The sequence below is a fragment of the Styela clava genome, chromosome 7 (genome assembly GCF_964204865.1).
Source record: "Styela clava chromosome 7, kaStyClav1.hap1.2, whole genome shotgun sequence".
Taxonomy (NCBI): domain Eukaryota; kingdom Metazoa; phylum Chordata; class Ascidiacea; order Stolidobranchia; family Styelidae; genus Styela; species Styela clava.
This window is the reverse complement of record NC_135256.1, coordinates 11,332,059-11,345,212: the sequence shown is the minus strand read 5'-3', so window position 1 is coordinate 11,345,212 and position 13,154 is coordinate 11,332,059. Positions and strand designations below refer to the sequence as shown.

The following is a 13,154-nucleotide window of genomic DNA, read 5'->3' as shown; positions in this document are numbered from 1 at the left end:
AGTGCCCTACCGGCTACCGCACGTACAGTACATAAACCAAGTTGCAAGTCATAAATAAATACGTAAAACGGTAAAAGACGAACTTACATGTAACTTACTGCAGTACTGGTAAGTTAAGCGGGGCGCGGGCGCATGATCAAAGAACTCTCTCTGTGTCACTCCCCATTTCTGTTTCGCATTACTTACTGTTTTGGTAGAAACGTTACACCACATATTAACATTGAACTATATGACATAGAATAGCCCCATGCAACCAGGAGAATCAGAGTAGGATAACGAATTTAAAGTAAATATAAATCCCGTGGACGTTCCCCCGACCTTTGACCCTTTTATTAAACGCAGATCGATCTCCTCGTGCAGACAATGGTGCAGATCACAGAGATATTTCCAGCTTCCGAGGACTTTTTTTCTATTATCGCGTCGAATTATTCTAAATGGTTTGAGGTCTCTCATTGACTCATTACTTACTTTATTCAATGAATAGGACGCGGCGGTGTGGCTCATCGTGCTAAGCGTTAGGAATAAGCTCGCTACCGCACCTCTGGGGTGGTTCACGTACCCGCTGGTCGGTTACGGGTTCCACTACCATGTCCAAGATTCCGAAAAACAAATAACTAACTAATTCCATACACGACATGGAAAGGTAACCGGACGAGAGTCCGTGGTTCGCCATATGGTTAAGCCGTCCGATCGACTTTCTACTCCTCTGGGATAAATATGTAAATCCTATCCTATATGCTCATTGCTTCATCCTACCTCGTCTCCAACCTCCTGTCTAATTGTACCCCGATATTGCATTAAGCAAATTAGCAATTAGTGCGTAAAAGGCCAAATTGTGTCATTTGAACAAATCACAGTTGTAAATGGTGACGTCAGTATATTTTCTATGACACAATCTATTTCTATAGCACAAGTGTTTCCAAAGGTATTTCGTGTTTAATTTCATGTTGCGCCTGCATTTTCATAGTTCTCTTCCGCCTCAGACAAAATCTATATTTGGCACATCGCACAAGCCGTGTTACACTGTTATTTCTGTTAGGTTCACTGAACACTGTTAAGTTTGACGCCGAAGGCGAAAACTGGTCTACCGACGTGTGTAGGCGAGATTTCCTTGTCATTAAGTTACCAAACAGTGCCACTCCCAGAAGAATCTTCATGACCGCCAAGACAACCAGAGAATCTCTGGAAATTTATGAATCACATAATATAAAAACCCAATTATTAGAGATTATTTATGAAGAATATTGCCCCAGTATAAACTTCAGGATCTGGACTAAAAATATAAGTTGAATTTCGGAATTAAGATTATTAACTGCAGCGTTCAGGGTTAGCTAGAATGACATAGTTGATTTTTACGCCCCAATGCTAGGAAAATAAAGGAAGAGGATTATATATTGATTTAGGCCTATTGTCCCCGACATCATGAGAGTATGGAAGCTATGATGCAGCGAATGTATTTATAATTATAATTGATCAAACCAATGACATTGATCAAACAAAGCAGAGCAAGTCACGCGCCAATTGAATGTTTGAACTGAGTGAACCTATGTTGCTGGAAGGAATTTGATCATTTTTTATGAAATGACCTGTAAAATTAATACTTGGATATGCATGTATGTATATTGATTCCCCACTTTTAATATCAAAATGTATCGGAGTGCTTTGATTGATGCATTTTAACCCAACCAAAAACTATGTTCTTTGTCAAATTCTAAGACACAAGATGAAGGCCGACATTAAAGTTGATTATCGCCAAAAACGTTGCACTAACGCATGAAATCAAGTTAAACAAACAAGGTTTGTTGATGTAGACTCATCTGACCCTGCCACCAGCGTTTCTTGGAATTAACTACCCAGGGCCAATACTTTCAAAACCATTTGTATTTATTCTTTAACCGTTCAATTTCTCTCCATACTCGCACGATAATTTTCCAGGTGTTCGTGGTGGAATAATCGCTTTCAAGTTTGCGATGTGTGGTGTGAGTGGAGGAGAAAATTGAGGAGTTGGCCCCCAGCACGCATGTGGAGAGGTTTGGTTACAAACAGGGAAAATCCGAGCCTTTCTCAGATAATATTATTGGATATCGTATCGATGTGACGCAATATTACGTCAAAACCAAGCAATCGGAGCTTCGAGTTTTATTATTGAAAAGACATTTCCAGATAAGGTGCAATGAAATTACTAAAAAGAGTGCCTGTGAGCTAAAAGCGAAGTTATTGTCACTGAAAAGCGGCTTGAAGAAACAGCATGATGCTTTTCTAGGTCATTTTCAATGTATTTGTTGAAATTTTTCTTCTCAAAAATGACAGACCAATTACGTGATAAATCGATATTAAAAAGAAGAGAAATGACATTCAAAAAAGGTCTCGCACTATCTGTAGAATCGGTAAAATTAAACTTCTATGTTGTCTGCATCCTATCACACCTAAAACCATGCATTATTGTGCAACTTGCATCATATTTGAAATATAATTTGCGGCCCTAAATGAAATTTGGGTCGGAACGTAAATAAACACTAATGTGGTTGGACACGGCTGTAACTTACAAAATGGTGCAGCGCCATAAATATATTTTTACTCTCGCTACCCCCTTGTGGCCATATTCGTCGAAAAAGCGTTTCGATCGTTATTTGGAAGCTAGACTAAAACCGTTTTGTCTTTTCTGCTGTTGGTGGTTCGTCGAAAGATTGCTTCTGTTAAACCGTTACCGGTACTTGTTCAGCTGTTGTAGATTCTTCAAAGTATTTTCTATCGCAAAATGATCAGGTTCATATTGATACAGAATAGAGCAGGGAAAACAAGGCTGGCGAAATGGTACATGCATTTTGATGATGATGAAAAACAAAAACTGATTGAAGAAGTTCATGCTGTGGTGACAGTTCGCGATGCGAAGCACACAAACTTTGTCGAGTTTCGGAATTTCAAAATTGTGTACAGGCGATATGCAGGGCTCTACTTTTGCATTTGTGTGGACGTGCATGACAACAACCTTGCATATCTTGAAGCTATACACAATTTTGTTGAAGTTCTGAATGAATACTTCCACAACGTTTGTGAGCTTGATTTGGTGTTCAACTTCTACAAAGTTTACACTGTGGTCGATGAAATGTTTCTTGCTGGGGAGATACGGGAGACGAGCCAAACAAAAGTCTTGAAGCAGTTATTGATGTTGCAAAGCTTGGAATAAATTCATTTATAAATCAGAACTTGTTGGAATTCTATAATCGTGTCTCATCACCTGGCATTTTGTGTAATCATTGCCATTCGTATTATATCATGACATGTTCTTGGGGCATGTCTCTTCTACTGCTTATAATTATGTTAACCTCTTTAGGCTACATGCATTTTGTTCGAATTCTGATAAAAATTTTCACTTTTATCAGTTTGTCTTAGGTGATTAAATTAAAAAATATTGGTTGAAGTTAAGAAAATTAAGATCTTTAATTGACTTCCAAATTTTTCTGGTTTTTTATGCTCATACTGTTGATTTATTATAGCAGTTGGAAGTTTTGATTTCTTACAGATTGCTATATTTTCTATTCAATCATATTTGGTGTGCTGCTCTGGTACATCTCAACAGGACCATCAATTATAAATCTGCAGAATATGAAAACATAAAATCAATCTGTAAAGATAATGTGAGCCAGTAATAACAAGCAGCTATATCACATATCTGCATGACATAAACATTGGTGTTTTTCATCCTTAAAATAAATTGGCTTGCTTATACTTTGGCTGTCTCACCAACTGAGGTACGGCTGTCTCATAATGTTGATTATCTCACTTTAAAATGCCCATTTTTTGTATTTCATTCCTGCTATTATTTGAGGATGCACATTGCTCTGTGCAGTTATATGATTCTCTACATTTTTCTGGCCAAAGTATAGTCTATATTGTACCTTGTATCATTGTACCTGAAGTGTAAAGTCATATTGTATTGGTATTTAATAGTGCAATAAAATGTATATACCCTCAACAAAAATATGTATATGATATATGCTCAAGAGCCTCAAGTGACTAGGACTCTCCTTCTGTTTCCATTGTGAAGGTTTTAGTTTACATCAAATAACGGGACGAGCATCTTTATTGGATATACAAATGGATTTATCGCGATCGACTTAAACCGAGCTTCCGTCATTTATTTGGATGTTTCATCATCCTGCAACTGCTCCTGTATCACTCGAATTAGGTAATTTCCCCCAAATTACCTATGCTAATTTAGTAGATAAAGTTTGTAGTTAGACAATAGATTTGAGCTTATTGATAAAAAGGATGCAATTTGCTATATATTTATTGATTTTTTCGCTTAATTATTGCAGTCTTTTTCGATTCGGTAAACACAAACTCAATAAGCAATCCACCATCAATAAAATTAGTTGGCATTTGGCAGTTTGTTTATCAGCATAGCGCAGCTACATGTCTTGCACTAACAATATTTCTCGATCATAACAATAAATCTATATATATGATAGTTGATTTCATCTCATTTGTTCATCTGTTATTTTTCCATGTTTAGTTTAGTAGAATTTGTATAAATTCATTTGTCATTATGAATTTGAATGAGCCTCTTGTTGATCAAGAACCAGCACCCAGTGATGAGGAACTGGCAGACATGTACCAACAGTTTTTGCAACAAGCGACACCCGAACACAAGCAGCAGCTAGAAGAACTTCAAAGTCTTCAAGAAAAAGTAACGCCCACTCCTGGTTGTTGTATTAAAACCAAAGATATGAAAACATCTACAAAAGTATTTATCAATGTTTGTACATCTAGTAATGTTCCAGCTCCTTCAGATATAACAGAGTCAAGATTAAAAGAGCTTATTTATCTGCTTGATGATGAAAATGCAGTAGTTGACTACAGGGTTCCAATGAGTATTGGTGAACCACATGCAGAACTGGATAAGAAAAATACTGGATGCACAGCTTATGATATTATAATTAATCCTGCTTATTTGCAAAAGATCAGGGATAATGAAATATTCCTTGGTTTCTTCATGAGCGTTGTAATCGAGGGCATTTTCAATAAATACGAGGTAGAACTCGATCGAAAATGGATTTTACTGAAACGAAAAAAAGTTGTCGGAAGCTTGCAAGAACAATATATGCGTAAAAAACGCCTCATCCAAGAAGTACATGGCTCTTCATCTGCAGTTCCAACTCCAGTTGCAGAGAAGCCTAAATTGAGAATCCTACGAGAACCAGAGGAAGGTCATCCACAGTATCTTATAGCTGAGATCGAACTACCAAAAGCGAGTCGAGCGAAAGCAATTTCTGTTGATGTTGGGGAAGACAGACTAGTGATGTCAGTAAAACCACATTTGTATGAATTGGACGTGTATCTCCCATATAAATTAATACAAGAGGAATGTGGTTCACAATTCAATGTTAATACAAAGATATTGACTTTGACCATGCCTGTTCAACCTGCTTGATTAACCTCGAATTAACAAACTTTTTTTGATTATATATAATTTAATAAAAGATACTTATATTTTTATGTGATTTGTTCAATTTGTATAAAATATTGTATGAGTGATTGATAGTTTTATCCGATTTATCACTGGCAATTGATTGCAGCTCAGGGATTGTTAATGATGCCCATAATCTTGCGTTTTCACCCGTGGACATTTGTACTCGTAAGCATTTTCACCCAGGTGCAACCACGAACATTTTACATTGCACTCGTGGATATTTGTACCTGCATCCATTGGCACCTATGGACATTTGCACTAGTAGCGGGTTGGCTGACTACACGTCATTCTAAGAATGGGTTTCGCACGAACCCCCTGAATCTCACCGCTGATTTTCACGCACATTCAACTTTACTCGCGAGTATTTGTGTTAAGTTATTGGAAATCAAGATAAACTGAAAACTAAGTATAATCTTGGCGGCGGTCGCTACGTTTTTACAGTAATTACAAGATATAATCATGTCGCACATTCGGCTTTGTCGGTGATCTTCATTCATTGGAATAAATCAAACGTAGTGCAATTATAAATCGTACACCGACTTTCTGGCGAAGCAAGAAACCTGATTGGAAATAAAGAACGACAAAAAACTACCTCGCTTGGCAAGCGACGTTTATGTCGAATCAGTTGTGCGTTTATTGCTTTACATTTATTCGTGCACGGTGAAATTAAATACCTGAATCTGCATCAGTTGTTTGGGACACTTGTTCTACTTGTTACGTTTTGTTTTTCACCCAGTTCGAGGTTTTGTTTGAACTAAGATGTTGGACGGAAATCCAATTGAATCGGGTGCGGGGTTGCAATTGATATTACTAATTGCAAATGTCTGTATGTGAATGTAATTATCCGTGGATTCGAAATTAAGCTTCAAAAACAATGTCGGTGCAGATTGGAGGAATCAATACGACCATTAAATTCGCACTCATAGTTTTCATCAGCAGAAGATTGCTACATTGAAGGAGAGGATTTATTGCTTTTCTCAAACCTCAAAAAAATTGTGTGTATATATATATAGGCAAAATAAGCGTTCAATGTTTTCGGTAAATGATTGCGTGGTAACGATAAGCGTCGGTCACCAGTCACCACCCAGTACAATTTACATGAATAAATATTAGGAGATGAAAAATACTGTACCTCATCGTGGAGGCAATAAACTTCCATTGATCGGGAAACAAGTCCAGGTCAATCACTGATATTTTTCCTTCCTTCCTGTCAAGCTTTATACAGTTCCTTTAATGGAAAGTCGCTTATATAAACTATAGATCAGGGCTACTCAACTATTTTTACCGAATATTCGCATACAAAACTTCAAAAATATTTGGGTCCGGTCTTTTCAGAAATTATATTTGGGCATCCTTAATAAACCCGCACTTCCTCGACCGACTTATGAATATTAGCTAATCAAAATTGTTTATTATTGCGTTATAGTTCATTTCATATATATTTAAATCTATAAAAGTGATTTTATAAAAGAAAAACTTCAAAAGTGGGGCTCATGATCCAAAATAAAGAATTAGTCGCGGTCCGAATCGAGTACGCGAATGGTCCAGATTCGGACCGCGGTCCGCCAGTTGAGTAGCCCTGCTATAGATCATTCAATATAAATTCCATTCAATGGTGTCTAATTAATTGAACTCTATCTTATGCTAGACTCACCATTCTTCTTATTCGATGTACGATTAACGACGGAATTTAACAAAGTATTTCTATACCCTATAGCAGTGGTCGGCAACCTTTTTTAAGTGACGGACCGATAATGCTTGACAAATATTTTGGCGGACCACTTCTATACAAACAAACTTAGATACAGTTATAAGCATATTACGAGTTAAAAAATTTGTTTACCATATTCGAAAACAAAAGTGATGCTATATTTAATCGAGATCTGCATTTGTTTGCTGCCCATTGACTGTTCCCCATTGGAAGTCATGGTCGATAGTGATACACATAATATGTTGCTTACGTCCAGCCTATTTCGGTGTTGACAAGACCATCCTATTGTTCAAAGAAGTTTCTAAGAATTCATTGCCGCATTGAGAGCTTAGTATGACAAAGGTCGCAAACTGGACAAATTTCGTTGCCGTCACGTACGGTTACAAGTCCAACAGTCACGTTGTTAGCGAGAATCATTTTGTTTAGGACATCTTATTTAGAGTCTAGACCAGGGGTCCCCAACCTTTTTTCTATCAAGAACTGTTCGAGTCACTAAGCAAGCAACGCGAACCCCTGTAATCAGGCATGGAACAAAGTTGTGATATATTCAGGGTTACCATCTACCCAGAGCCAAAAATAAGCACGGGTGTCAAAAGGTTATTTGGGGGGAGATGGTACTTGAGAAGTTGAGAGTTTTTTTTATTTTATTAGAAGTCGTTTCGAACAAGGTTGCATGCAGCAAAAGGCCACCAAAAGGCGGAGGTTTTCCTGAAAGCTTTGTACGCAAAACATGAACCATTCATTCATGTTTCTGAGACCAAATTAGAACAGAACTGAAAACACTTTTCTCAGAAATAAGCACATCGTTATAAGACGTGGGCTAGAAAATAAGCTCCAATCCTAGGAATAAGCACCATACAGCCATATGGTAACCCTGGATGTATTGAATAACAATTTGTTGCAACAACAATTTATTGACCATATGTAACTAAATTAAATCCTCGCGTTGATAATATTGCCTTTGTCGTCTGCCTAACTCATGAATTCTTAAAATCTTTCCAAGTTTTAATAAGCAAAACCACTTTCTCCAATGCTAGTTGCACGCTGTCTTAGAGATTTCAGTTTGCCTGCAAAGCCGTGAATTCCACATTGGTGCGTCACAATCACAATAACGCAAGAATAAAGATCCGTGAAAAACTACGTTTCAATTGACACGCTTTTTCCTCTGGTAGTAATAAAAGATATTAAAAACAACAACACACAAAAACTCGACTGCCTTCCAAGTACCCCTGGAAATCTTTTCGTGAACCCCTGCGGGACCCCCTTGGAAAAATGCACCTACGGATATTTGAACCCATACTAACCCTAACCCGTAGTAGTATATATTCACGCCCCAACCCATGGATTTTGGCACCAACATATAGATTGAACCCGTGGATATCCGGGTGCAAATGTATGGGTTCAAATGTGATGTCATCGAAAATTATTTATGAAGTCAGACATACTGCTCAGATGCGTTGTATTTGTCTGCTTTGCTATTGGGTGATGTTTTTTAGTTGTGGTTGTTCGATCGTTGAGGTGTTATTTGAGCCTTGTCCGTCTTTGTGTCACCTTTCTGCGGACCGGTAGTAACCTTTCCGCGGACCGGCAATGGGCCGCGGCCCGGTGGTTGCCGACCACTGCCCTATAGGCTATGTCAATTACAAAATTTTGACCTTATTGGTACCTAATAATTTCGTTTCGTCGTGGTTTCACCGAACGTTGTATTTTGGTAAGTTTATGTCCCGCATATGTTCATTGCCCGAGCTAATCTTTTTTACGTGTAATAAATATTATAAACACATAACAATTGACGATTTATACCCTACTTTCACGTCGCAACCTGGAACATGGACGTGCCATAAACTGACTATTGTACATATTCATGGCTGTGCCGTATTTCTCTGTCTTGTGTATTGTACTAAAGTTTCACCGTAATTTCAGACGCACGTTACATCCGGTTTGGGACGAACGCTCTGTGAGGGAGGCGGCAGGTCTAAAGCGTCTGCTAGAAGATGGTGAGTTTTCATTTTTTCTCCACAATATTCTATCACGTGGATGTATTATACGGCGCATTGCAGTCAAGGCTAATGGATGGAGCGTCTGTGCAGTCGTGTATTTCAGACTTCTGCGATGCTGTATCTCGTATCCGGGAAACAATAAAATACGACGACACATGGAGTGCTTCTTTACGCCGCGGGCAAACAACGCAGCGTTTGATTTTGTCTGCAAAGGAATGCTGTGACATTCTGGTGAATCAAATAGGATACCCATGATAAACGTGGGTAAATTGGAAAATGAATTGCGATGTATATACACCAATCAAACTTTTTTGAACATCACATCAACTTGCGCGCTCTATGGGTTCCTCATAGATAACACTCTAGAAACTACCTTTGCGGCGTCTGCAAAATTTCTGGACATCATTTTGACGACGCCTATTTCTTCCGCCGACGCAGAGCGAACATTCAGCACGCTGAAGCGTATCAAAACGTATCTCAGAAAACAATGAAGCAAGATAGATTAAATTCCTCGGCTGTTTTATCCATTCACAGAGATGTTATTTCTGGGATGCATGACTTTAATCAGCGCGTTATTGAGCATTTTGCTTCCAAGAAACCGCGGCGTGTTGCATATATGTTCAAGCAGTAGAAGTCTAGCAGCATATATATCTATATATATCTTATTTTAGGTTTTGTCTGCTTTCCCGAAGTTTCTGTTAATATGTCATTGTATTTATTTGGGTAAATATTGCCTTTCCTTTTGAAAGAGGTTTCAAAATAAACTATGTCTATATTTATTAATCCCTTGACTTGGACCGGTTTTAAAGACACTTTCTTATCGTTAAAAATTGTCGCTTTTGCCGATTGGTTGTTACCGATGGAATGGTTTTTATACTCATAAAATGATGGGAGAACTTACAGCGCTCATCCTGTCCCCGTAGATGGGGGTGACTTGGTCCCGCAGTAGCTTGCCCCGGTTGTCAAAATAACCACGCGCCGCCACTGATCAGGTAGTAGGCCTACTATATATACGATATTGCCTACACTCAAAACTATCGATAGTGCGCCTTATGTTTCATATGGACCACAGCGGTCTGGAGTAATAAACGAATTGAATAACATACGATATTTGTATATTTTCTTTTTTGTTTGTCCTGTTATAACGCAGCGGTCTTGAGGCAGTTACACATGTGAAGGGCGCATGTCGCAGAAATGCGTAACTGCCAACAAGGGCTTGAACAGGTATGCCTACTCTCTCATAGTGTTTAGTTATTATGCAGATACTGTCACATTTTTGAGGCAAATAGACATATATACGTGCAATAGATTATTGTTTGAATTAATTGGATGGACAAGCATGTCAATTTACATCATAGTATACAGGATAGGTCTACATCTATCACGCGTGGGCTGGCTCACCATACGTTCCATTTTGGGCGGGGCAGTCCCACTTTTTAACATCTTGTCCCGGCGTCCCGACTGGTCAGCAAAAAGTCCCGCTTTGGCGTTCAGCCAGCATAATGAACGAAAATTACCAATTAGCATGTTCCCGTTACTGCTGTTGCTGTTGTTGTTACCATATCTAGAAAGACAAAATTTTAATGAGTCACATTGACCAATTTTGCAACCAAAACACCTATACTGTACAGCAGCGTTTCCCAAACTTTTTCGGCCATGGAACACTTACACTTTTGATCTCGCCTCGCGGAACACCAAAAAGTGGAACAATAAATTGATAAAGAAAACCAATGTAATGTAGCGGTTCCCAATGTAGCGGAGTTGCTGAATGCGCCGCGAAAACTTACAGAATTGTGTTAAACATACCTAAAATATGATTGAATATTTTACATATTGCATTTATTATACCTGTTTTATTGTTTCTTAATTTAAATGCTGTGTATATGAATCAATTCATTCATTTTACCATTCTATGGCGTTTACTTCCCATTACGTAATGTTTGCCTCTAATGTTACGTCTAATGGAAATAAAAGTTCTTGCCGCAATTTCGCGAGCTCCAGACCTGCCGTTTATTTATTGGACACGTTTAGTGGCCATAACGATCGTTTCAAAATTTTGTTGTTATTGTTATTGGACACGTAGTGGACATAACGATCGTTTCAATATTATGTTGTTGTTGTTGTTGTTGTTGTTGTTCTTGTTCTTGTTCTTGTTCTTTGACACGTTTTTAAAAAGTCGCTTTTCTCTTCGAATACTGGACCAATTGCTTTGAAATTCTCAGTGGTTAAAGATTAATTTTTTCGCTAGAAGGCTATTACTTTTGTTTATTCTTAAATTTTATATGAATCCTATGAGATATGATATTTCATACAAAATTTCGCGGTATTTAAATTTACTCATGGGAACACTGTTTTACACTTATTTCAAGCGGTTTCGCGATCGATTGTCTTGCTCAGTACTTCAGCTACTGTAGGTCGGTACTGGTAAGTTGCCATACCGGTGCCGTAACGCAGTGAAATTGACTTATTCCTTCCGCGGTATTACTAATGCTGCAATGCAAGTTTTATAGCCTATCGTATGCGGAACGGAATATCAGACCTACTGTAGCGAATGTGCATTGTGTAACTATGAATTATAATGTATTTAACCCTTTCATTTTAATAGTGTGTTCCATTTCCCACAATAGGTCATTTTATTGTAGCAACACTGATTACTGATTACATGTACTGCCTTTCTCGTATCGACCAATTTGATGACGTATCGTTCCGGCTTGCCGAGAGGGCTGCATAATATTGTGTTTGGATCCACTTCTGTTTTTACTGCGTTAGGTGTGATGTGTTTTGATCCACTTCTGTTTTACTGCGTTAAGTGTGATGTGTTTTGATTCACTCCTGATTTACTGTGTTAAGAGTTAAGTGTGTCTCAATTTTATCTGTTTTCGGAATTTGGATTGTGCATCTTCCTATAATATACAACAACGATTAGCATCAACACTGTGTGCTTATTATCGTCTGAAGGAGTCCAGATTGGAGTCACATTCCATAACGCGTGTCAAAACAATAACGCGGGAATAGAACTTAAATATATAGGGTGATAGTCAATATCTCATCATCAGCATCTCATCTCTTTCTCCCTATATTTTGATGACCTCCGACGTGTAAAGACACGCAACCGCTGGGAAATTCTATTTAACAAATTAGAAAAATCAATTCAACCACTGGAAAATCAACTTCATGATGGCAATTCAGTAATTCAACAATGAAGACAGCAGCCTTTCCAAATTCAGCGCATCGTCTGGGACCGTCTCCGCAAATGTCAAATCGGCCGCGAAGGCTGAGAAAACTCCCACGCCATTTAAGCAAAGACTTTATTCTATCAAGCGAATTTCAGATGGATATCTGATGACCATATTTCACTACACATTACTTTGCTTTGTCATGCTTTGTATAAGAACGCAAGCCGTTGAGGGACCACTGAAATTATGTCACAAATCGTTACATGGACAGACTTACGACATACGCAAACTAGCTATTTGTAACCGACACAAACTTCATACAATGAAGAATTGTTCAGCAAACATCTACGAGACATCTGCCCTTCTTACAAATGTTGATACCAAGATTTGTAAACGTACAACGACCTACTGGCGAACCATTTAATGGCTGTTCTTCGTCAAGCGCAACCAAAAACACGTTCAAATACCTCAGCCAATGCGCACCCAATTCTGGTTTTTGCCGGAAAGGTGTGTTTACATTTGTTTGGAATGTTGAAGATACGAAAGCTTGTAGAGCTCGCAACTTTCCTAAATTCAGCACTACCGAATTCTTGTTATATTACAATGCATCGGGCAATCTTACCGATTGGAAATACCGATCATTGCAAACCTTCGAAACTTTTTCTCAACTAACGAAATCTTGCATTGAATCAAACGAAGTCTATTGTGCATACAATGGCTTTGTTTTAAACGTAAATGACAACTGCCAAGACATTGTCAGATTACGTCATAAAGGCGTGGCCGCTATTCGGCCT

At 38.2% G+C, this 13,154-nt stretch overlaps 2 protein-coding genes across 2 annotated transcripts; both read left to right on the top strand.

The window, feature by feature from the left end:
• The first annotated feature begins 2,627 nt into the window (after nucleotides 1–2,627).
• Nucleotides 2,628–4,516, top strand: LOC120328208 (AP-2 complex subunit sigma). Its single transcript, XM_039394638.2, has one exon. The coding sequence runs from the start codon at nucleotides 2,759–2,761 to the stop codon at nucleotides 3,185–3,187; it is 429 nt and encodes a 142-aa protein (XP_039250572.1). The 5' UTR covers nucleotides 2,628–2,758; the 3' UTR covers nucleotides 3,188–4,516.
• A 33-nt stretch (nucleotides 4,517–4,549) lies between these two features.
• On the top strand, nucleotides 4,550–5,499 carry LOC120328207 (PIH1 domain-containing protein 1-like). The gene has a single exon (XM_039394636.2). It carries the CDS (start codon nucleotides 4,550–4,552, stop codon nucleotides 5,432–5,434), a length of 885 nt encoding a protein of 294 aa, XP_039250570.2. The 3' UTR covers nucleotides 5,435–5,499.
• Nucleotides 5,500–13,154: the final 7,655 nt, after the last annotated feature.

Bases quoted from the DNA above. Each gene is read 5' to 3' on its own strand.
- LOC120328207 (XM_039394636.2), top strand. From the start codon at position 4,550: ATGAATTTGAATGAGCCTCTTGTTGATCAAGAACCAGCACCCAGTGAT.
- LOC120328208 (XM_039394638.2), top strand. From the start codon at position 2,759: ATGATCAGGTTCATATTGATACAGAATAGAGCAGGGAAAACAAGGCTG.